General features: G+C 39.1%; 1 protein-coding gene across 3 annotated transcripts in view; it reads left to right on the forward strand.

The window, feature by feature from the left end:
- mkrn2 (makorin, ring finger protein, 2) overlaps positions 1-23,774 on the forward strand; it is a 29,020-nt gene extending 5,246 nt beyond the window's left edge. For all 3 annotated transcript variants that reach the window (XM_087994254.1, XM_043707968.2, XM_043707969.2), the window contains exons 2-8: positions 3,098-3,226; positions 5,779-5,957; positions 8,654-8,994; positions 13,656-13,870; positions 15,541-15,651; positions 19,632-19,776; positions 21,903-23,774. In XM_087994254.1, the coding sequence (XP_087850380.1) occupies positions 3,105-3,226; positions 5,779-5,957; positions 8,654-8,994; positions 13,656-13,870; positions 15,541-15,651; positions 19,632-19,776; positions 21,903-22,085 (1,296 nt within the window). In that variant the 5' untranslated portion in view covers positions 3,098-3,104 and the 3' untranslated portion in view covers positions 22,086-23,774. The remainder of the gene's footprint in view (positions 1-3,097; positions 3,227-5,778; positions 5,958-8,653; positions 8,995-13,655; positions 13,871-15,540; positions 15,652-19,631; positions 19,777-21,902) is intronic.
- The last annotated feature ends 2,465 nt before the right edge of the window (positions 23,775-26,239 follow it).

Here is a 26,239-nt window from a genome sequence, read left to right on the forward strand (position 1 = left end):
GGTTTCCTCTGGGTGTTCCAGTTTCCTTCAACAGTCCATAGATGTGCAGGTTAGGTGAATTGGCCACAGTGTTCATGGATATATAGGTTAGGTGCATTAGTCAGGGGTAAATGTAGAGTAGCAGGGTAGAGGAATGGGTTTGATGGGATACTCTTCAGAGGGCTAGTGTGGACTTGGGCTGAAGGGCCTGTTTCCACACCAGGGATTCTATAATTCTCTCTGTCTCAGCCCTTGCAAAATTTTGATGGCTATGTCCTCCTGTATATGTATTTTGGCTTGCCCATCATTCTTATGAAACTCATGAAGGATCACCCCTTTCTTTGTCACATCATTGCTGTATGTGCTTTCAGCTGCCAGTGATCTAGAATTATCCTTAAACTCTCTCGAATCCACTTCTTTTTATTAAAGGTTGACCTTAAAAACCACTCCTTAGAACAAGCTTTGTGCCACACCTCTTAAGTAAATTCTTTGTTGAGGAGTCTGTTGTTCTCATTGTGTTTAAAAGTCAACCCTGAAGATCAAGAGTTAAATGTGCATCATACTTTTGTACTTGAATTGAATTTACTGTCACGTGTGCCGAGGCACAGTGAAAAGCTTTGTCTTACGAGCAATAAAGGCAGATCGCATACTTAAGTAGCATAGATAGTAAATAATAGTTAAACAGCTGCAAAAATGAAAGCACAGGTATCAGCAAATGTTATGAGTTTGTGAGTTCATTCAGTATTATAAAAATACTAGGGTAGAAACTGTTACGAAACCTGCTGCGTGTGTCCAGGCTTCTGTACCTCTTCCCCAATGGTGGAGGTTGTAGAAAAACATTGCCAGTGGGATGGATCTTTAAAAAAGCCAGCCGCCTTACCTTGACAGCGGGCCTGGTAGATGAATTCCATAGATGGGAGGTTGGCCTTTGTGATTGTCTGGGCTGAGTTCACTACTCGCTGGAACCATCTCCGATCTTGAATGGTACAGTTGCCATACCAGGTAGTGATAAATCCAGACAGAATGCTCTCAATGGCACACCTATAAAAGTTGGCAAGGGTATCCGCCATCATGCCAAATTTCCTCAGGTGCCTGAGGAAGAAGAGACTTTGTTGGGCCCTTGTAACCAGTGCATCCACATGAAGTGTTCAAGAAAGTGTGTTAAGGATGACCACTCCCAGGAACTTGACACTCTACACTCAGTCCACCTCTGTGCTGCTAATATGTAAGGGGACATGAGTAACATCCCGCCGAAAATCAATAATGAGTTCCTTGGTTTTGCTGGCATTGAGAGCTAGGTTGTTTTCAGTGCACCATTTTTCCAGGTATTCCATCTCCCGTCTGTAGTCTGTTTCGTCACCGTCTGAGATTCGACTGACTATGGTGGTGTCATCAGCGAACTTGTAAATGGCATTAGTCTGGTATTTGGTGACACAGTCATGGGTATACCGTGAGTACAGTAGGGGGCTCCTGTGTTGAGTGTTAGTGAGGATGAAATATTGTCCCCAATCTTCACTGATTGTGGCCTGTGGGTCAGGAAACTGAGGATCCAGTTGCAGAGAGTGGGGCTTAGTCCGAGATCACTAAGTTTAGTAATCAGTCTCAAGGGGATAATAGTGTTGAAGGCTGAACTGTAGTCAATGAGTAGGATTCTTACGTAGCTGGTCTTGATGTCAAGATTAGATTAGATTATATTATCTTACCTACAGTGTGCATACAGGCCCTTTGGCCCAACAAGTCCACACCGATCCTCCAAAGAGAAACCCACCCCCCCCTATATTTACCCCTGACTAATCCACCTAACACCTACGGGCAATTTAGCATGGCCAATTCATCTAACTTGCACATCTTTGGACTGTGGGAGGAAACTGGAGCACCCGGAGGAAACCCACGCAGACACTGGAAGAATGTGCAAACTCCACACACGCGGTTGCCCGAGGTGTGAATTGAACCCGGATCCCTGGCGCTGTGAGGCAGCAGTGCTATCCACAGAGCCACCGTGCTGCCCTAAGGGCACCTAGGCAGGAGTGAAGGGCAAGTGATATGGCATCTGACGTGGATCTGTTGGTCCGATAGGGGTCAAGAGTGGGTCAAGAGTAGTGGGGAGGCTAGAGTTGATTAATGCCATGACCAGAATCACAGTTCCCCTTTTACCAAAGTTTTATGTTGTGAATTGTAGTGAATATACAGCCAAACATCAGGTCATTTGATGCACCCAGTCCATGATGACACTTATGATCCACAACAGAAACTCCATCTTTCCTCACCTAACTTCTGTCAACATTAAAAAAGTCTACTCCCTTTTGCCTCATGTGTTTGGCTTGTCTCCCCTTAAAATTGAAAGATATTACATGCTTCATTTGCTCCCTGCAGTAGTGAGATATACATCCTTGCACTGTGAGTGAAAGCATTTCTCCTTAATTTTGTATTTGACAGTCTGTTACATTGATGGGTCTCTAGTTTTGCTTTTCACTGAACTTGGAAATATTGTTGCGATGTAAGCTCCATCAACACTTTCCATAACTGAAAAGCCCTATTAGGTCACGCTCAACCTTTATATTTCATGGCAAATCTTCCAGCTTGTACATTTTCACTTGTTGGTTCTTAAGTTTAGCAGTTGACCTACGGTTCACAACAATGGCCACCCTAACTAACATTTCTGTAGCAGTTTGTAACTGGCATGGATTCATAAAATTCCAACTGCATAACACTGCATGCTATTTGGTGGAGAGTTAACATCGAAGATCCAAACCTTCATAGTGCAATATGCTTGGAGATCAATAAGTGAAAAATTTGAGCAACATGTTAAAATTTAACGTTTTCTAAATTTAAAACCAGAAATTTAAATCACCTGAGTTGGAACAGGCCTCTATAACATTTGTTTACATGTGTATGATTGTTTTTGTAAAATATAAATTCACCCCAGTGATGAATGTAGTAATGGCATCATCCATCATTTGTACAGACTTTTACTTGCATGTTTGTTTCATGTGCTCCTTTGCAGATAATTCTATAAGTAATGATGAGTAACCCATTTGATATTTCAACTGTGGTTCTGTGTGCTTATACTGTTAATTGATGTAAATTGGTCTAAACCCTGTTAAATAATTCTGTTCAGGTATTTTATGCATGGGGTCTGCCGTGAAGGGAGCCGATGTATGTTTTCCCATGATTTGTCCACGAGCAAGCCATCTACCATCTGTAAGTTCTACCAGAAAGGACAGTGTGCCTATGGAGACCACTGCAGGTAGGATTAATAATTTTGTTATCTTCAACTATTACTGTACTACCACTAAATTATTTTGGGAAGTGAATTGTTCGGTTATACGATTTTAAGACTCAATGAGCAACAAGCATATTAGATTGCCATTGTAAATTCGAAGAGAGCCATTCGTGTTTTCCTGGGAGCACAAATACTTTGTACTTTTTGTTTTGTTCCTGGCACAACTACCTCCATCAGTTATTGCTTAAATTTGAATACATTGCCTAAATGTCTGCTTGTGCTTCTGTGGATTTAAGCCGATTTATTTCTGCCTTGTTTATGTGATGTTGTGTATTGGCAAAACCTGAACTGGTGCCCAACCTAATTCCCCTTAAAATAATGATAGCCTTCTTGAAGGCTTGTGGTGCATATGGTTCAGGGAGAGAGTATTAAGAGAATTTTGATGTAGAGGATAGAAGGACATCATGGTGGCTCAGTGGTTAGCACTGTTGTCTCACAGCTCCAAGGATGTGGAGTTTGTGCATTCTCCCTGTGTCTGTGTGGGTTTCATTGGGGTGCTTCAGTTTTCTCTCACAGTCCAAATGTTAAGTTGTTTTTCCTGAGATCCTTACTCACTTAATGCAACTGCTATGTGCCAACTTTTATTAAGCACAGTACAAACAAGTTTCCTGAAGAAGGGCCTGTGCCCGAAACGTCGAATCTCCTGTTCCCTGGATGCTGCCTGACCTGCTGTGCTGTTCCAGCAATAAAGTTTCAACTTTGATCTCCAGCATCTGCAGACCTCACTTTCTCCTTAAGCACAGTACAATACAAGCTTTGGAGAAACCCTGAATACTCTTTGCCATGCTTGCGAACTGTGGCTAGGGAAGCTCTTTGAACAAAGGAAACAGTCCTTCCTTTATACAAAGTCTTTACATCACAGTTAGTAATGCTCAGAAGACAACCCCCAGTCACATGCCACTCAAGACAACCCCCCAGCTACTCCCTCACAATTACATGCCACTTAAGACACAATGCAGTGACCACATCATCTCCAGAAACAATGTAATGCAAATCATCCCTTGATGGGCAGATCTGGTATGAATTGTATTTTTGTAACTATAGGGGAGTAGTCAAATTCCAATTGTAATGTTCTTATTGATTTTTGAATAGGGGATGAAAATGTAAATGATAGGAGATGACAATGAAAGTAGCTCTGAATAGCAAGGAAATGGCTCTGAGTATTAGGAGATGATAATGTAATTTATTATAATCTATCTGGAAGTCAGAGGCATCCCACTCTAGTCTCAGGGCATCTAGTCTCCTGCAGGTCAGCAGAGCAAGTTAACTCTTTAACATCACATAAAGACGTGCAGGTTAGGTGGATTGGCCAAAGTGTCCAGGGGCATGCAAGCTACGTGGATTAGCCATGAGAAATGCAGGATTATAGGGATAGGGTAGGGGTTCGTCAGGATGGGATGCTCTTTAGAGGGTTGGTGTGGATTTGATGTGTCCTGTTTCCACACTGTAAGGATTCTATGATCATGTGTAGCTTGAAGAAGGACTTTTAAGTGGTTGTGTTCCTACATATCTGTTGCCTTTGTCCTATTAGGTGTTGGAGGCCATGTGTTAAAACTTAACTTTTAACCTTTTGACTTTTTTCTCAATTTTTGAGATGTTTTAACAACATTTAAAATCTCAGTTGTGTAAGACTTTGTGCCTAGAACAACGCATGTTTCTTGACTTTCTGAGCTTTTTTTGTTTTCAGTGAAAGGCTTGTGGTATTTGTTTGCTTTAGGGAGTAGGAGCTGAGTTTGCTGCTGGTCAGCTGTCAGCTGTAAACCAGTACTGCCTTCTAAAATAAACTGTTGACCACACATGGAACCCAAGTATAAAACTCATGCCTGTCTCCATTACCTCCTGTGGCTGCTGAAGTTAGGTACAAGTGACCAGTTAAAGTAGAATCTGTGTGCTCCAATGAAATGACATAGCTAAAGGTAGAGCCTGGAAATATTTATGGAAATGTAATGTATTTTTAAACTACTGCAAAGGAGTGGTGTTGTGAAATACCTGAAAATGTTACAAATGGTGTAACAGATGGCAAGTCTTAAATGCATTAGTGCTTTAACCACTTAATTTTCCCAGTTCTTTGCAATCCATTTAACTGTTCGAGTAGGAATAAAAAAGGCCTCTATAGTTTATCCTTTGCCTTTTCTTGCTGTTATGTGGGTTTTATTCTTCCTCCAATTTAAAAAGTACTCTTCACAACCCCAACCCAACTAGCCAGTGGTTTCAGGGCTGCCAAACTTTGCAAATCCTAAGCCAATGAGCTGTCTCTAAAAATCCAATTCAGGCAGGTAACGGAACAATATATAAACAAAAACCCAACAAGTAAAATTCACTGGGCCTCTTGTTACAGTTCTCAACTGACAACCTACCTCTCTCGTTTTTTGCCTGCAAGGTAAAAATTTCTTCCTATGTAAGTGGGTCATGTTTATACTTGAGTTACTAACGTGTGCAGTTTACTAGTATGCCTCATTCTGTAATGATAGTGTTGATGTTTGTTTATCTAACTGCATTCTATTTGTATTGACAAGGTATGACCATGTGAGACTTCCTGGATCTCGAGCAGTGGGACCAGTAATCTCGAGAGTCACCTGCACACCTGTTGCTTATGATGCAGTTGCAGAACCTGTCACTGCAGAACCAACTGTACCCGTCAAGGTTACTGAATCTGGAAGATGTAAAAAGAAAACACTTGAACTAAAAGATCGAGGTGGGTTCAAGAAAGGACTTTGTATTAATGATGTGCCCATTTTGCTCATACGTTTCTTGATCCACTTAGTTTTGAAATATGTTGCTAATCAAAACCATACTGAGATGTCTCTTTTGCTGCTTTTGGCACATCTAGTGAAGTCTAAGAAGTTGCAGAGAGCCTGTGACATCAATCACTCCTTAACCTCCATTCCCTCTGTTCCATCTTTGGTACATGTTCTTTCATGAAACAGTCATAGAGGCATAGAGATGTACAGCACTGAAATAAACCCTTTAGTCCAACTCATCCATGCAAACCAGATATCCTAAATTAATCTAGTCCCATTTGCCAGCACTTGTCCCATATCTCTCTAAACTCTTCCTATTCGTGTACCTGTCCAGATACCTTTTAAATGTTGTAATTGTACCAGCCTCCACCACTTTCTCTAGCAGCTCATTCCATACATGCACCATCCTCTGTGTGAAAATGTTGCCCCTTAGGTCCCTTTTAAATATTTCCCCTCTCACCCTAAACCTGTGTTTTGGACTCCCCCACTCCAGGGAAAAGATCTTATCTATTTACCATAACCATGCCCCTCATGATTTTATAAACTCCTCAGCTGCAATAATTTTTTGAAGTTTTCTGAAACCTTCAACTTTGACCATATTTGCACTTCTGGTTTTCAGTGACATTCTCTGGAAGCACAATGTCTACCAACTATTTCTCAACCTGTCCACTTTCTTTGTTTGTCAAATAGCTTATCTGAAACTCAGGTGAGGTGAAATATTATTCATTTAACATTGGAAGCTCAAAGATTACCATGGATTCCAACCACTCTCAATTGATTCTATTCCTTTAGCTTGCTGCTGTCTTGGACTGGTGTGTAGTTTGTGTTCTATTTAGTCCTGAGCTGGACTTACACCTCCAATTCTGAAGAAAGGTCACCAGACCCGAAATGTTAGCTCTGATTTCTGTTCACTGATGCTGCCAGACCCGCTGAGCTCTTCCAGCAATTTCTGTTTTTGGTTCTGATTTACAACATTCACAGTTCTTTGGGTTTTTATTTAGTATCACTCAAAAATTACATTATCTACGCTTCTGGCCTGATTGGCATGACTTTAATTTTATTAAAATGGTTCTACATTTGCACTGAACTGTTTTCATGTACCATGGATGATGTTTGTTTATTATTAAGTCTCTGTTAATTGGAAGTACCAACTGATAATCACTTTAAGTGTAAGATAGGGTAACTTTGCTGAGAGAATTCAATTCATAGTGTAAATTTTATTATGCGTTTTAAGGTATGCGCGTATAAAGCAAAAGTTATTTTACTAAGACTTGTTTGTCTTTGAAATCTCTACCAATTCTAGTTTTGCTGATAAATCCAGGAGTAACCAGGATGATTTTTTTCATTGCAAATCTTGTTTTCACCCACTAGAGTGAGCTAGAGCCTGAACAGTATTTTTAAGTAAATGGAGTACAAGCTTTTTAATTTGTCATCTTTTGTTAAAATATTATTTTGATCTTACAAAAATAAGATAAAAATCAATAATCATATGTTACATTGACTATTTTCATACTGAGAATGCACCTCTTCGGACCATACAGTAACTTACTTTTATGAGCAGACCTTAATGTCCATCAAGAAAGAACACACTCTAATGTCTGAAGGGAATACCAGTGCAGAGAAAAATTAGCTTGGAGTTTTCCTTGTTTTATTTCATTTAAGAACTTTGCGGTCCACTGCTGCTGTAGAAACAAAAGTGCCATGAACATGATGATACATGATGTAACTCATTGTATTTAATTAGCTGGGACCAAATTTTAAATATGCAGTTTTTGTGAAAGCAAGGTATAAAAGTATTTTTGAACTGCATAGAACTGATTTTATTCACAAGATAAGTTCAATTGGAGCAGCGCTAATAATTGTTCCCATTAATTATCATTACAGTAATTATTGTCTAACCAACCTTGAAACAGGAATGAAATAGTTTAACAGATTTCTTTTAAACGCTGACTAAGAATGCCGATGAGCCATTGTCGATTTTAAAAAATACATAAGATCCAAGGAACAGATTTGCTATAATCAATTTTTGGTATCATTTTACTTTTGCTCCAAAGAACAAGCTGAGTAGAACCATCTTGTCAGCACAAGGCGAAACAGTTTCTTTTTCAATTCTATTTACTTTGCTATTTATGAAGTAGAAAAATTATTTTTATTTGTTTATAATTTGTTAACCTGTACTGCAGCCTTGGTTTCTTAAATGACATGCAGATAGTCTATGCTGGACCTCACTCTTGTATTCCTTCCAACTGTGCCATGCATTATGAATTTCTTTGTTTATGAACCATACATAAATCATAACTTAAACTGAATGTTACTTGCATTCAATTCACTCATACAATATAATTTTTTTGCCTCTAAATTTTTATTTTGTCTCACTTTTCAATCCCTGGAATGCCTGCTCATTCAGGTGTTATCTCCTCTGTCGTTTGAGCATGTTTAATCAGTATCTCAGCATAATTCCATTTAAGTATGCCTAAAATGACTTGGTTTTACACATTTTTGAATGTTTATAAGCTCAGTTAGAGATTTTGGAAGGAAAGTTTAAAGGAAGTGACCATTTGTGCATTCATTAACATCTACTAAGCATGATTGCGTAACTTTTAAATACATCTCATGCTGCAATCTTGTTTGAACTTATTCTTCTCTCTAGACCTTTGCAACCGTGCAGCAGAAAAATCTAAATTGTTTCCTTTTCCACCATCATACTGCAACTCAACAAAGACTGCATCGCATTTCTCTGAACCAGCAAAATTTGCTTATGAGGATATTCCAGTGAAGCCCCCCTCTTACTTGGATGCAGTTCGCAGTGGACTAGATGTTTCAGCGTCAGTATGCAGCAATAATTCTGCACAGCAGCTGTGTCCTTTTGCCTCAGTTGGCGAATGTCATTATGGTGACAGCTGTTTATACCTTCATGGGGATGTGTGTGAAGTTTGTGGACTGCAAGTACTTCATCCTACTGACCTTGAGCAACGAAGAGCACATGAGCAGGCAAGTGTGGTGCAAAGTAATGTACCAATCAGTACGTCAAAACTATTTTAATCATAACTTGTATTTTTGTTGCTCTAGTTATTGCCAACTTAAAGTTGAATTATGCTAACTGAAAATATTTTAATCTTTATCATGATATAAGATTATTCAAGCTCCAAGTATTTTAATCTTTAATCTTTGTCATGCTATAAGATTATTGAAATTCCATCCTAAAGCATTAATTCTTTTGTAAAATAGTGCTGTGTGCTGAATGAAATGCAAGATGACAATACTTTTAAAACTCAAACCTCCCTTTTCTCAGAATTATTGATTTTCAGTGTTTTTTTTATTTTCACTTCACTATATTCTTTACTACGTGTTCTCTTTTTCTAATTAGTACAAAAATGGTGCATCTGATATGCATTATATATAAAGTGTCATGTTTAGTGCACATTTCCTGTGTTATTCTCTCTATCAAAATTTGAGATCTAAATGGTTATGCAGTAGCATAGCTGCAAACAAATCCACAAGAGCTCTGATGCTTTCTGGAAAGAAAATACCTGCATTCATATCACACCTTTCATGAACTTTCAACATAGAGTCATAGAGATGTACAGCATAGAAACATACCCTTCAGTCCGACGTCCATGCTGACCAGTTATCCTACATACATTTAGTCCCATTGGCCAGCATTTGGCCCATATCCCTCTAAACCCTTCCTATTCATATACCCATGCAGATACCTTTTCAAATGCTGTAATCGTACCAGCCTTGACCACTTCCTTTGGCAGCTCATTCCAAACACACACCAGTCTCTACATGAAAATCTTTCCCCTCTCACCTTAAACCTATGCCCTCTAGTTTTGGACTCCCCTAACCCAGGGAAAAGACCTTGTCTATTTATCCTATCCATGCCCCTCATGATTTTATAAATATCTATAAGGTCACCCTCTCAGCCTCCGATGCTCCAGGGAAAATAGCACCAGCCTATTTAGCCTCTCCCTGTAGCTCAAACCCTCCAACCTTGGCAACATCTTAATAAATCTGTTCTGGACCCTTTCAAGTTTCACAACCTGAAGTTTCTATAGTAGGGAGACCAGAATTGCACACAATACTCCAAAAGTGACCAAACCAATGTCCTGTACAGTCGCAACATGACCTCGCAACTCCTATACTCAATGCGCTGACAAATAAAGGCAAGCATACCAAATGCCTTCACTATCCTACCTACTTCAAGTTCAAGGAACTATGAACCTGCACTCCAACGTCTCTTTGTTTTGCACCACTCCTCAGGACCTTACAATTATGTGTGTAAGTCCTGCCCTAATTTGCCTTTCCAAAATGCAGCACCTCACATTTATCTAAAGTAAACTCCATCCACCACTCCTCAGCCCATTGGGCAATCTGATCAAGACCCCATTATACTGTGAGATAACCTATTTTGCTGTCCACTACACTTCCAGTTTTCACTGCGAACTTACTAACCATATCATTTATATTCACACTCAAATCATTTACATAAATGACATAAAGGATCTGAACTCAGCACAGATCCTTGTGGCGCACCATTGGTCACGGGCTTCTAATCTGAAAAGCAACCCTCCATCCACCACCCTCTGTTTTCTATCTTTGAGCTAGTTCTCCATGTATTTCATGTGATCTGACCTTGCTAAAAGGTCTATCATGAGGAACCTTCTTGAACGCCTTACTGAAGTCGATATAGATCATGCCCACCGCCCTGCCCTCAACAATCCTCTTTGTTACTTCAAAAAAATTCAATCAAATTTGTGAGACTTGATTTCCTACACACAAAGCCATGTTGACTATTCCTAATCAGTCCTTGCCTTTTCAAAGACATGTAAATTCTATCCCTCAGGATTCCTTCTAGCAACTTGCCCACCACTGATGTCAGGCTCACCAGCCTATAGTTCCCTGGCTTTTTGTTACCACCTTTCTGAAATAGTGCACCATTATAGCCAACCTCCAGTCTTCCAGCACCTCACCTGTGGCTATTATAATACAAATATCTCAGTAAGGGGCCCAGCTATCTCTTCCCTCCCATCCCACAGAGTTATCGGGCATAGCTGAACAGGTCCACCTTTTTATTTATCCACATTTATGAGTTTTAAGACATTCAGCACCACTTCCTCAATAATTTGGACATTGTTCAAGAGGTCGCTAATAATTTCCCCATGTTTCCTATCTTCCATATCCTCCTTCACTGTAAACACTGATGCAAAATACTCATTTAATATCTCCCCCTATCTCCTGTAGTTCCACACATATGGGGCCTTGCTGATCTTTAAGGGCCCTATTCTCTCCCTAGTTACCCTTTTGTCCTTAATGCATTAGTAGAATCCTTTTGGATTCTCCTTAACTGTATTTGCCAAAGCTATTTCATGTCCCTTTTTTGCCCTCCTGATTTCCCTCTTAAGTATACTCCTACTGCTTTCCTTTTTTTGACTAAAACTTCAATTTCTCTTGTCATCCATCCTTGCCCTTCACCCTAACAGAAACATACTGTCTCTGAACTCCTGTTATCTTATTTTTGAATGCTTCCCATTTTCCAGCCTTTTACTTGCGAACATCCGCACCCAATCAACTTTTGTAAGTTCTTGCCTAATACTGTCAAAGTTGGCCTTCCTCCAATTTAAATTTTAACTTTGAGATCCGGTCTATCATTTTTATCACTATTTTAAAAGTAATATAATTATGGTCATTGTCCCACTGATACCTTAGTCACCTGCCCTGCCTTATTTCCCAAGAGTAGGTCAAGTTTTGCACCTTCTCCAGTAGGTACAACCACACACTGAATCAGAAAATTTTCTTGTGCAAATTCCACTCCATCCAAGTCCTTAACGCTGTGGCAGTCCCAGTCTATGTTTGGCAAATTAAAATCTCCTTCCATAACCACCTATTATTCTTACAGATAACTGAGACCTCCTTACAAATTTGTTTCTCAATTTCCCACTGACTATTCAGGGGTTTATATTACCATTTCCATTAAGGTGATCATCACATTCTTATTTCTCAGTTCCACCCAAATAGCTTCCCTGGGCATATTCTTAGGAATATCCTCCCTAAGCACAGCAGTAATGTTATCCTTAATCAAAAACACCACTCCCCCTCCTCTCTCGCTCCCATTTCTATCCTTCTGATAGCATTTATACCCTGGAACATTAAGCTGCTAGTCCTGTCCATCCCTGAGCCACGGCTCTGTAATTTCTATGACATCTCAGTCCCATATTCTCAACTCTGCCCTGAGTTCATCTGCCTTACCTGTTAGGCATCTTGCGTTGAAATAAATGCAATTTAATTTATAAGTCCAACCTTGTTCCCTGCTTTACTCCTAATGCTAAACTTTCTCCTTTTCCCAACTGCATCAGTCTCCGACTGCTTTGTTTCCTCACTGTATCCCTGGGTCTCACCACTCCCACCACCCCCCACCCAACAGTTTAATCCTCTCAAGCAGCTCTAGCGAATCTGCCTGTAATTATATTAATCCCCTTCCAATTCAAATGCAATTAATCCTCCTTAAACAAGTCACTTCTCCCCCAGAAGAGATTCCAATGATCTAAAAATGTCCTGCGCCAGCACCCCAGCCACATATTCATCTGCTCCTATCTTCCTATTCCTGCAATCCCTAAAGCATTTTATACCTAATGAAGAACTTCTGAAATCTGGTTGTTCTTATTTCAGTTTTTTTTATTGAATTCAACTTTTGCCATCTCCCTAGAGCTTTGGCCTACAGTTCTGGAGTATTAGTTCAATGAAATAACCAGTACACCAATAAAAACTAAAAGAACTGTGGATGCTGTCAACCAGAAACAAAAACAGGTTGCTGGAAGAGCTCAGCAGGTCTGACAGCATCTGTGAAGTTGATGTTTTTGGTCCGGTGATCTTTCCTCAGAACTGGACCCAAAATGATTTCTCTTCACAGATGCTGCTGGACCTGCTGAGCTTTTCTGGCAACCTCTGTTATTATTATCATTCCACCACCACCCCAGGAAGTACTGTTAGTGAGCTGAGGCTGACACCTAAAATTGTGTGGAATTATTTGTTTGCATGCTGGACTTGACATTCATCTAGTTGCCCAACTAACACTAAAGGTCCTGACATTCTATTCATTCCTGTTTCTGTTTGTTGTTGCTTTATTCAGCCACACAGGATCAATGTGGATTTCAACAGTTTCCTCATTTGCCTTCCCCCCACATTATCCCAGTCCCAAGCCCCCAACTCAGCACCACCCTCCTGACCTGTCCATCACCTTTCCCATCTATCCACTCTACCCTCCTCTCTGACCTATCACCTTCTCCCTCACCTTCATCTACCTATTGCATTCTCAGCTACCTCCACCCCAGCCCCACCCCCCTCCCATTTATCTCAGCCCCCGTCTCACAAGCCTCATTCTTGCTTATGCCCAAAATGTCGATTCTCCTGCTCCTTGGATGCTGCCTGACCTGCTGTGCTTTTCCAACACCACACGTTGGCCCCTGTTGCTTTATTCACGTTTTACTACAAGTAAATTAACCTTAAGTAAGCAGGAATTAGTTGGAACGTTTATCAATATGTAGAAAGCCCCATTTGTCTATCACAAGATGGGTGGTGTTAAGTCTATCAGGTAGGTAAATTTATTCAGTATGTCCCATAAATGCTGACTGTTACCTTACTATTTCATTCAGATGTGCCTTGTGGCATTTGAGCATGACATGGAAACAGCCTTTGCTGTGCAAAAGAGTCAAGATAAAGTCTGTAACATTTGTATGGAAATAGTCTATGATAAAGTAATACCATCTGAGAGAAGATTTGGAATTCTTTCCGACTGTATTCACCCATATTGTCTGTCCTGCATTAGACAGTGGAGATGTGCGAAGCAGTTTGAAAATAAAATAATCAAGTGAGTGCAATTATTTTTATTGATATGCACATCATAGTCATTTTTATGGTTAATGAAACAATTGGCCAGCAGTTTTAATGTGGCGTTCTACGAGGTGTCGGTACGGTATGGAGATAGTTGACAGTGAAGCACCTGCTTGAACGTGCGAAGGTTATTGCATTTTGTGAGGGTGGGGGTGGTGGTGAGGGCAGTGCGTAGGTTCGGATGGAGCCCAGAGAGAGAGAGAGAGAGCAACAGTTGGACAGACAAAGGAATGGGTCACCCTGGGAGAATCAATAACTATATGGGGACCATTCCTCCTTATGCTGGACTGGTTTGATTTATTATAGCAATTAATGAAGCCTTTGACTAGCACTGCACATAAATGTGTGTAAAAATAGTTTGTTTGCTACAGGAAAATCTGTTAATTTATTTTAATAAAATTTTTTCAATCCAAACGTATGTCATAGATTTTTATCTTATGGATTTTTTAATGATAAATGGTATGGAAAAAGGCTGATTTGTTGAGACATTATTTGTGTGAGAGATTCCAATCTCTGTCGTCCTATCTGAGAAAGCATGGACAAGTTGAGGTTTGCTCTATACTGCGTAAACAGTGCTACAAACTGCTAGGTAGTCTTAATATTGGATCCATTGATTTGGGAAGAATGGGACTAATGACATTTCCTTTCCTTAAAAATTGCATTTGACATGCTACAATCCAGTGAAGGCTTTAAACTATGTTGATGAAATTCTTCCCAATCCAACCCTTTGACCTAATGCAATTCAATACTGGCTATATCTGACAGTCAGAGATCAGCACTAGAAGTAATCTGGTTTGATTACATATCAGTTGGAATGTTACTTTTACCTCCAGTGCTTCGGGATGCGAAGGAAAAAAAAGCAGCCATGTTTTCAACGTATTCAATTAGGTGAGCAAAAGGTTCTATGAAATCGATGATATGCAGAGTTGCTTTAAATCTAAAGTAGTGTGCTCATTGCACATTGTTCAACTGATTAATGCTGAGAATCTTGTGCTCTTGCTGTTTAGAGAATAATGGCTACAGTGTGTTTTGACACTTTATTACTGTACATGTAGAGAATCCTAAATTTTGGGCTAGATTTCAGTGGCAATCTCTCTCTCATTGTCAATCCACCCCTGTTTTTCAAAAGGAGAGTGTTTTGGGTTTTTGATGGGGCGTTTTGTTCAGGGCACCTTCAAAACTGTAGGGTCATACTTCCATTATTTTGTAGGGAAGTTATTTTGTCGGGAAGAACTATTGGGGGACTCGGCATCTGACAGAGAGAAGGTGTTCATATTGTTTGGAAAGAGACTGTAGCTGGGCACTTTATTTTAAAACAAAACAGTTAATCGAGAAAAGTCAGCAAAATTTTGTGGAAGGGAATTTGGGTTTAACAAATATATTGGAGTTTGTATGCAACTAATGCAGTCTCATAGTGAAGGGTGATACATTCAGATGATGTTTGACATCCCCAGATTTCAAGAATGGAACATTGTTCCTCAATTCATACTGTGCTCAAATCTTGTGCCATATGTATTTATCCATATAACAAATTTGCTAATTCCTTCAATTCTTCATTTAGATCATTTGGGTTATAATGTATTTGCTATCTTGCACATGCTAATATTCTATTTAAAAATCTCTATTTACCAACAATTGCTGCTTTAGGTCATGTCCTGAGTGTCGAGTGGTTTCTGAATTTGTAATCCCTAGTGCTTATTGGGTGGAGGATAAAGAAGAGAAGGACCAGCTTATTGAAGCATTCAAGCAGGGAATGAGGTAAGGTATCCTTGCCTTGTAGATGGGTGTTGAATTTCCACTGTTGAAGATTATTCAGCAAGAGCATAATAAGATCATAGTGAAGGTGCTTCATAAGTTAATCAAAAGTAAGTTCTGTTTCAGTCAGTATTTTTCACTGGTTGTGTGGCAGCCATGATTTGTACGAAAATGATTAAATTATAAGCACTTCAGCATCAAAAGGCATTCAAGTGATCAAGTGATCTCTACTTCTGGACTCTCCCATCCCAGGGAAAGACTTTATCTATTTATCCTATCCATGCCCCTCATGATTTATAAACCCCTATAAGGTCACCCTATAGCCTTTGACACTCAAATGAAAACAGCCTCAGCCTATTTCAGCCTCTCCCTATAGCTCAAATCCTCCCACCATGGCAACATCCTTGTAAATCTTTCCTGAACCCTTTCAAGTTTTACAACAAACATTCGATAGGAAGGAGACCAGAATTGCACACAATATTTCAACAGTGGCCTAACCAATGTCCTGTACAGCCGCAACATGACTTCCCAACTCCTGTACTCAATACTCTGACCAATAAAGGAAAGCATACCAAATATCGTCTTCACTATCCTATCTACCTGCGACTCTACTTTCAAGGAGCTATGAACCTGCACTCCAAGGTCTCTGTTCAGCAACACTCCCCAGGACCTTATCATTAAGTGTATAAGTCCTGCTAAGATTGGCTTTCCCCAAAATGCAGCACCTCGCATTTATCTAAATTAAACTCCATCTGCCACTCGTCAGCCCATTGGCCCATCAAGATCCCATTGTAATCTGAGGTAACCATCTTCGCTGTCCACTACACCTCCAATGTTGGTGTCATCTGCAAACTGACTAACTATGCCTCCTATGGTCATATCCAAATTATTCATATATAATGACAAAACGTAGTGAACCCAGCACCGATCCTTGTGGCACTTCACTGGTCTCAGGCCTAGATGATACTCTAGCTGAACATAATCTCTTGTCAAATGGAGTAAGCAGAAATTTAGTATGTCAGAAATCCAAAGCAATCTCACTTCTCCAAGCTGCTAAATTTCTTTTGAAAGAATTTCTTTTCAAGTTTCACAGCATCTTTCCTATAGCAGGGAAACCTAGAACTGAACGCAGTTTTTCAAAAGTGGCCTAACCAATGTTCTGTACAGCCTCAACATGATTTCCCAACTCCTGTAGGTCATGACCTCCCAATACCAATACAACTTTATTGCACTTTGATTTTTCAACTGAAGGAGATGGACCCAAAAGTTGAAAATTTCTAACTACTTTTCTCCCTTCCCTTGTGAAGGCATTGACTCTTTCAGCCAGCACACAACTTAAATGTAATTTGCAGAACTGTTGTGAATGCAGTTATGGGAATTTAAAAGGTGAATATTCTGCCTGTATCCTATGATTATATAATTAGATTTATAAAATGTCATTTTGTATTTGTCCATAGGTCAGCAAAGTCTATAATATAAACTCAGACAAAAGGCTGCACTACAATCTTTCTGTTTTTCCCCTAAAGGCTAAATGTAACTTTTAATCTCAATACATAAAGTATGATTAACTTCAATAAGTGAGCTTACAGTAAGGTACTGCAAGTGTTATTTTTTTCCAAATTGTTTTTCTGTTTTGAGTATACATCTGCTTTTCTTCTTTTAGGAGAATATATTCTGACCAACATGAATAATTACCTTATATGGTGTGTGTACTGTATTCCTGAAAAGGCCCTATAAATAAACTTGAATATGCATCTTTATAATATAACGCATGTAGCAAAAAAAAGTTTCAGAATTTGGCATAATGTGCACACTGGTAACAAAGATTTTAGGCACAAGCTTCTACTTTAAGGGGTATTTAAGTTGGGAAATGATAATTCAGTGGACAAGTGTGAAGGAAAACATCTCATTTTCCGCTTTACAGCTTTTAAGACTCAACATCGAGCTCAATAACTTTATAGCCTGATTCCTTCCTTGTTTGTTTGTTACCTATTCCACACCTGGCCCTGTTATGACATGGATTGCTTTAAGTCATGTCACCTATTTTCATGTGCTCCTGGGCCTATTATCACATCATATGAGTTGCATTCAGCACAGCTGACCCATTTTCTCACCCTTGGCACTTATTATCAATATTCAGCTTCTCCTTTGTTCTGGCCTGCCAGCTCCTTGTTGACCTTGCCTTTTCATATCTCTCACTTTCTGAGCTTTGTCGCTACCTATCTGCACACTTCCCCATCCATCACTTTGGTTTCAGAATAAATGTCACGAGGCTACTAACAGTTCTGATGAAGAGTGACTGGACTTGAAATATTACTCTGTCTTCTTCCCCCAGATGCTGCCAGACTTGCTGAGTTTCTCCAACAATTTCTGTTTTTGTTTTATAGCTAAATGAATGTTCTGCTCTTAACACGGTCAAATTAAGGGGCTGTTTTTAACATGAAATTTTGGGGGCTTTTTGCCATACTTTATAGGTCATTTTTCAAAGTCTAAGTTATAACAAGTTGTCTCCGTGTTTCTATAACTACTAATTTTTTGCAATAGCTATGAAACATTGCTTTAGTTAGCAAGATGCTGGGAGGAACCAAATGCTTGTGTGTTTGCATTACATGTTTTTATCTTTGGCATACACATCTTATCTCTGCTCACATACCACATCATGTTCTAAGAATATACACCACTTGGAGTGAAATAGGAGCTGCTATTTTTAAAAAATGGCTTTTAATATTAGTAACTTGCTTTCCGTCACAGCTTTCAGAGTCATCAGCTTTTCAACTTATGTTCTTGATATAGTTTCATGGATTTGTATTGGATTCACTTTTCCAAATCCTTCTCTTTTCCAGTACACACATGCGTCAAATTCACTATAACTGACACTACCTGTTATACCACCTAGTGCAATAGAAACCATAGAAAGTAGAAATGATGCAGCACGGAAGGGGGTCATTTGACCTATCTTCTCCATGCTGACCAAGAGACACCCAGGTGCCCTTTCTACTCCCACCTTCCTGCAGCTTACAGCACTTAAGGTGCAGATCCAGGTATGTTTTGAAAGAGTTTAGGGTCTCTGCCACTACTCAGGCAGCGAAACATCCACCACCCTCTGCATGGAAAACCTATTTCTCACATCTTCTCTAATCCTTCTGCCACCTAGCTTGAATCTGTGTTTTTTTGACTTTGTCTTATAGTCTTAAGAGGAATATCAACTCTTCACAATTTTGTATACTTCAATCATGTCACCCCTTAACCTTTTCTGTTCCAAGGAAACCAATTCCAACCTCTCCAATCTCTGTTCGTAGCTACAATTCTGCAGCCTGGCAACATTCTAGTAAATCTCTCTGCACTCCCTGCAGACCAGTTATGTCCTTCCTGTAATGTGGTGGCCAGAATTGCACAGAATATTCCAGTTGTGGTCTCATCAGCACTTTATATAAAGTTCGTCATTATATCCCTACTATATATCTTTGCCAATGGAAGAGAGAATTTCATATGCCTTCTTTACAAACTTATCACCTATACTGCTGTCTTTAGGAACGTGCACTTGCATGCCAAGATCTCTCACTTCATCTACCCCTCTCAGTATATTCACTTATATTGTTTGACCTCCCTGAAATCATTACCTCTCACTTATCAGAGTTGAACTCCATCTGCCACTGCTCTGCCCATTCCTTCAAACCTCTGCAGGAGAAGGAAAATTTACTGTAATGCAGCTACATGATTATAAATTCACGTTTGTATGAAAAAGATTGAGGTGTTGTAATTTTAAGACTCACCAGTAAGTAAAAAAATGGGATCGGAAATACAAAATAGCTAACAATGGTAGAATAATTGACAGTTCCATGTTTTCAGCTTTGTACCTGGCTTGTCTGGAACTTTTGAAAATGTAGATGGATAAAATGCAGATCGTTTTATCCAATCAAATACAGCAAGAATTGTGAATTAAATGCATCTTCCTCTTTTGTTTTTCTATTGTTATTTTACAGCAAGAAGGCTTGTAAATACTTTGACAAAGGGAAAGGGTCCTGTCCATTTGGTGGAAAGTGCCTTTACCTTCACGCTTACCCTGATGGAACATTGGCAGTACCTGAGCAGCCAAGGAAACAGCTCAGTTCAGAAGGCAATGTGAGGGTAAATAATCAAAGTTCCAAATATTTAACTGCATGTTGTTGTCTTGGCCAATTTTATCAGTACTTCTCATGATTTTGAAAAGCATCAGCTGGTGAACCATTATCAGGGTTCTAGACGATGGTTTGTTTTCAGACGTTTCGTCACCGTATTAGGTAACATCCTCAGTAAGCCTCCAAATGAAGCACTGCTTTATATTTGTATGTTTGAGTTTCCTAGGGTTGGTGATGTCATTTCTTGTGGTGACATCATTTCCTATGGTGATGACATTTCCTATTCATTTTCTCGGGGGTGGTAAATGGGATCCAAGTCAATATGATTGTTGATAGAGTTCCAGTTGGTTCTCCGAAACTCAGCGAGCAAACCTACATCCAGCTACTGTATCAACACTGGTGATAGTTAACATGGGCTACCCAGTTAAGAACACTGGTGCAAATTTGGATATATTTACTTTTTAAGATTCAGTTAAATTTGACTTTTATAAGTGACCATCCACTGAAACAAAAAATATATCAAATTGTTAATGGTATTTTTAAATTGATTTGAAGTCTTAAATTGTACAGTGGCCCTGCTTTGTAGCTTCATCTACATATTGTTTTAGAATTTAATGTTCACGTTATCATAAAAACCTGTTACATTTGTCCATAATCAACATTAAGTTACAATTGCCCTTGCTTTAATTCTGAAAGGACCAGACTCAACAAAGAACAATACAGCACCGGAACATGCCCTTTGGCCCTCCAAGCCTGTGCCGCCACATTTTGCCCTGCATGCTAAAACTGTCTTCACTTACAGGATCCGTATCCCTCCATTCCCTTCCTATTCACGTATTCATCCTGGTGCTTCTTGAACGCTGATATTGTGTCTGTTTCCACCTCCACCCTGGTAATGTGTTCCAGGTACTCACTACCTTCTGATGTGAAGCACATTTCTTTTAAATCTTATCAACTTCTATTAGGTTGCACCTCAACATCCTGCATTCCAGTGAAAACAATCCCAATCTATCCAACCTTCTTGCATAGCTAAAATCCCCCATACCAGGCAACATACTGGTTAACCTCTCTAAAGCATCCCCATCCTTCTGGTAGTGTGGTGACCAGAACTGTACGCAATATTCCAAGTATGGCCTAACTAAAGTTCTATAACGCTGCAGCATAACTTGCCTATCCTTATACTCAATGCCCCTTCCAATGAAGGCAAGCATGACACAAGTTTTTTTAAACTATCTTATCTACCTGCACTGCCACTTTCAGTGATCTGTGAACCTGCACAGCCAGATCCATCTGCATATCAATACTCCTAAGGGTTCTGCCATTCACTGTCTAAATTCCACCTGTACTTAACGCTCCAAAATGCATCACCCCACATCTTCCATTTTTCTGCCCAAACCTCCAACTGATCTATATCCTGCTGTATCCTCTGACAAACCTCCTCACTATCTGCAAATCCACCAATCTTTGCATCATGTGCAAATTTACTAATTAAACCAGCTATGTTTTCCTCCAAGTCATTTATTTAGATCACAAACAGCAGAGGTCCCAGTACTGATCCCTGTGGAACACCACTAGTCACAGCCTTCCATTCTGAAAAACATTCTTCCACTGCTACTCTCTGTCTCCTGTGACTAAGCCAGTTCTGAGTCCAAAATGCCAGGTTACTCCAGATACCATGTGACTTCAAATTTCCACCAGTCTTCCACCTTGTTGAAGGCTTTACTGGAGTACATGTAGAAAACATTAACCGCTTTTCCCTCATCAAACAACTTTGTCATCTCCTCAAAAGACTTGATCAAGTTAGTGAGGCATGACCTCCCCGGAACAAAACCATGCTGTCGTTGTGAATGAGTCCATTTGCTTCTAAGTGCGTACAGATCTCAAGGCTTTTTTAACATTATTCATTACTTCAAATTTAATTTCAATCTATATCAATGAAGTAGTTATTAGCTGAAGCATCAGTACAATGTTTATGTTCACAAGCACAGTAATTATATGAATCCCTGTTGGAAAAGGAAACCTGAACATCTGCTTAATAAACAAAGCTTATAAATTGTGTGCAATTATACATTCTAAAACAGTTTCCAGAAAAATGCAGTGCACAATTATACTGATTTTTGTTTATTTAACCTGCAGTTCCTTCACTCAGTAAGACTGTGGGATTTTATTGAAGAGCGGGAGCACAGGGATATTCCTCAAAGTACAGCTGAAGATGAAGTAGCAGAACTTGGAGATCTCTTCATGCATCTTTCAGGAGCAGATGAGCACACTGCATCCAATGAGAGTCTGGCTGATCAGCCTGTTTCTGTAGTGTTATAATATGCTATAAACTAAATTACACCTTAACTTCTGCTGAAGCACATGCCTGATTCACCTAATTGTGGAAACTTGGTTCCAAGTTGTTTGAACTAGTACTCCTATATAATAGGAACAAATGGTACAATGAAATGGTTGGATCAGAACTGTATTTTGCAGGGTTCACTATATTTAATTGTATTTGATTTATTTAAAAATTCTGAAGTGTTTTTTTAAGAAAAAAAAATCACTGCAGAGCACACTACTCAGTATATGTTTCAGACCCCTTTTTCTGGCATTAGCTTCTAGTTGTAATTTTAAAAGGAAAAGATGTAACTAATTGATAGAGTATACATTAGTCATAAAGAAATGCGTAGCTTGTGTTCACTGTTGAAATTACAAAATTTATTCATTTCTCACCCTTTTACTTATTTCCTAGCTCAGTTGGATATGTGTCAGTGCTTTGCTGAACTGGCTCCATATGATGCGATAGAGTGGTCTGGATTTAACTAATTTTGACTTCTTCCCCTCCTTTGATGCAGTACCCGACTTCTGCATCCCAGAATATTGCCTACTAATAGCAGGACTATATACTCACCATCAAAGTTGTTATCATCCTCTTGCCAGACAAATAAGTTGCTGCCAGCCTACAGTATCTTGCTATTTTTCAATCAATTACCAGCAATTGTAGAAGAACAACTTAACCCTCTCCCTGGCAATTAGACTGAAGTGATCTGATCAAGGTTATAAATCTTTTTTTAACAAGTACGTGTGAAAAATGTTACGTATTGCCTTTTCTTTTAAAGTTACCTGGACAAATGGAAGAAAATTAAAATATATTGTATCACAGATCATACAATTTGAAGTGATTTACAAATAAAATAGTTTAAATTGTTTTTTACTTATTACTACTTTGCTAAGCATTCTCATTAATCATGTTGGACCTGAAATGATGTGGATTAGTGCAGTATTATGATTAAACTCAGTAAAACACAAAGTCCCAGAATTGCAAATAAAATTATTTTCACACTTAATTAGTTCCATTAATTCAGTTGCCAACTAGGCATTTTCAGTGTGATGGGTAGTCTGTTTCAAGGAGAGGACAAATCTGTAATCCTGTTATCCCATGCTTCCTGCTGATGTGGGACAGGGTAGGTATTCAGAAATTGTTCACTGTCCTTCCAAATTGTGTTTTGGGAATGGAAAAAGAGCGAAACAAGGAACTAAAAAATTCTACTAGCCAAACCTACTTTATTTGATGGTAGTGTTTGTAGTTTATGTGGAAGTACTACAGCTCAAATGTAACATGTGAACTGTAATTGAGTCATATCAGAAAGTAGAGACTTGCTGAAGCAATTGTGAAGGTCAGGGTTTTTCATTAACTACTCAACTTGAAAGTTATAACATAAAGCCTTTTAAATTTGCAATGTTTAAAAAGCGGTATTAACTGGAATGGGGAAAGTGAGATTCTAACTCTGAAAACTTCACCAGCTCTTACTGGTGTTTTCCCCCTCAAAATGTATTTCAGTGTCTACCAAAGTTAATTTGAAATAGTGGTAGAACTACCATAGATGATAAATTCCCCATAAATGAATTCTGAGTTCTGTTGTATCTGCCAGATATTGGGTAAAGTTTTGTATTTACAAATGCTTGTCCTTTTCCATTTTGTAGTAGTGCTGCTTTGAATAAAATTTTCCTTTGGCAGAGAAGAAATTTGTCTGGGCTTTGGTTTCAGAAAGAAAAAATGCAGTTTTGAAGCACCCTTTGAATCGTCCACTTCACAATTTAACTTCCTTAATGCGTGAAAACACAGAATAAGTGCCCTATGGAAAAGAACTTAACTCGTAAGGTTCTCAAAAGCCTGTGACAATGCATGCTATCACTGTGCTCCTGGATTCCCACTACCTGATAGTCTAGAACTCCAAATAAAAAAAGTCACTTTAAGCAATAATAAGTTAGAGTTCCAGTCGACCGTCTGAGCTCACACATCATCCAGAACCTAAACAAATATTAGATTTATGCACAATTGCTGCACTTTTATGACATGACTTTTATGCATAGATACCAGTTTCAAACTCTGGTCAGTGAAAACTTAATCAGAGAAAGAACAAATCAGAAATCCAACTGTGTCATGGAAAACAAAGCAACCAATCCTTAAAAGATGAGAAACTAAGTAAATCCTGCAATTACTTTCCTTTTCACCGTTCCACCAGATGACATTTTCCACTCATCCCTGCTCCCCAAGACATCTGATTTAATTTTTGATCCACGATAATTTGGCTGGAAGCAAATTTTAGATCTCGATACAAATACTTTTAAATAATGGTTTGGTATAAGATGGTCACTAATTTTCTGAAGTTCGAAAAATAATTATAGGCAAAGAGCCTATTTTGACACTGACAAAAATACGGTTACTACTATATGTAACAATGCTGTCTGCAATGAGTACGTTTTGGTTGGCAGGCAGGGTCCAATATTTAAGCATATTAAACAAGCACACACTGTCGAATGGTAACAAGATGCCAGGGAAAAATGATCTGGCCACTAACAGGATGCTTGCTCCCTACCCTCGCATAAGTTTTTGCCATTTCTGGTGATTTGTCATGGATTTTTTCACAGATGCCAGCAGCCTTACGAGACCTGGTATTTTTAATGAGAGAATGTTACATCTGCACTAGCCTTGTACACAAAAGGAAATAGAATAAAATTGCTTGTGGAATGCCTTTCTGATGGCTGAGCTAGTCCTGACAATTTAGTGCATTATACAGTCCAAGACATTACCAATTTGGAACCGCAGCCAAAAAAATTTGCTGATGTCAGCCAAGGGAAGCAGTAAGAGTACAAGAATGGCTTCCGTGTACCTGCAAAGAGAAGAAGGTTGGACAGTATTTCCATTCCCAATGGAACCGTGAATGTGTGGACATTGATCAGGATCTACTTTAATTCCATTGCAATCAAGTAGAAGCATAGAGTTGTACAGCACGGGAATAGACCCTTAAGTCCAACTTTTCCATGCTAACCAGATAGCTGAAATTAATCTAGTGCCATTTGCCCCATATCCCTCAAACCCTGATGAGTCATGTATCCAGCCAGATGCTTTTCAAATGTTGTAATTGTACCAGTTCGCACCACTTCCTCAGGTAGCTCACTCCATTCACGCACCACCTTCCGAGTGAAAAGGTTGCCCCTTAGGTCCCTTTTATATCTTTCCCTCTCGCCTAAACCTATGCCCTCTAGTTTTGGACTCCCCTATTCCAAGAAAAAGACCTCGCCTATCATCCTATCCATGACCCTCATGATTTTCTAAACCTCTATAAGATCATCCCTCAACCTCCAACACTTGAATAAGCCTTAGTTCTGCTCCCTATAACCCTCCAACTCCAGCACCATCCTTGCAATCTTTTCTGAACCCTTTCAAGTTTCACAACATCTTTCCTATAGCAGGGAGACCTGAATTGAATGCAGTATTCCAAAAGTGGCCTAACTAATGTCCTGTACAGCTGCAACATGACCTCCCAACTCCTATGCTCAGGCAAAATAGATTATTGACACACACTATCTTAGTTCACACAGACCCTGCATTGTGTTCTGTCATTCATAGGTTATCAGGATCAATTCCATCTTCACTGCATAGTTAACAAAAATCAATGTTAGATTTAAAACTGCATTTTGTTGTTGACAGTGACATGTTTGTATCTTTATGTGAATAAATGTTTCTTAGCTTCTCTGTGGAAAGACTATGGTTATATCCCCTTATCCTAAATGTTTCTTTCTAGTTACTGTTTTATTTTTTTTTTAATCATAAAGCTTCAATTAAATAATTTATTCATCTATATTCTTGGGAATAGCAACCTTGATTATGTAACCTCTCATCTTAATTTAACCATTCCAACATTCCAAATTTTGATGAATCTTCAAAACACCAACGAAGCCCATCTCTGGTGCAGTGCCAATAAGCCAAGTGTGATATAACCAGTCTTTCCTAAAGCTGTAGCAAATTCTTCCCTTTTTTTAAGCCCTTAAAGTTATGTTTATTTGTACCTGACCATTACATTTTAGTGAACTGTATGCACAGATCCCTAAGTCTAACCTGGCCTCCATTGTTCTGGTTTTTAGCATTCATTATTCATTCCTGAATGCTGACCTGTCCAGTGACATGATGGAAAAACTCAAGAATG

Source organism: Chiloscyllium plagiosum, unplaced genomic scaffold (genome assembly GCF_037043375.1).
Source record: "Chiloscyllium plagiosum isolate Xiang-an unplaced genomic scaffold, Cpla_swu_hap1 HiC_scaffold_14, whole genome shotgun sequence".
In the NCBI taxonomy this organism is placed as follows: Eukaryota; Metazoa; Chordata; class Chondrichthyes; order Orectolobiformes; family Hemiscylliidae; genus Chiloscyllium; species Chiloscyllium plagiosum.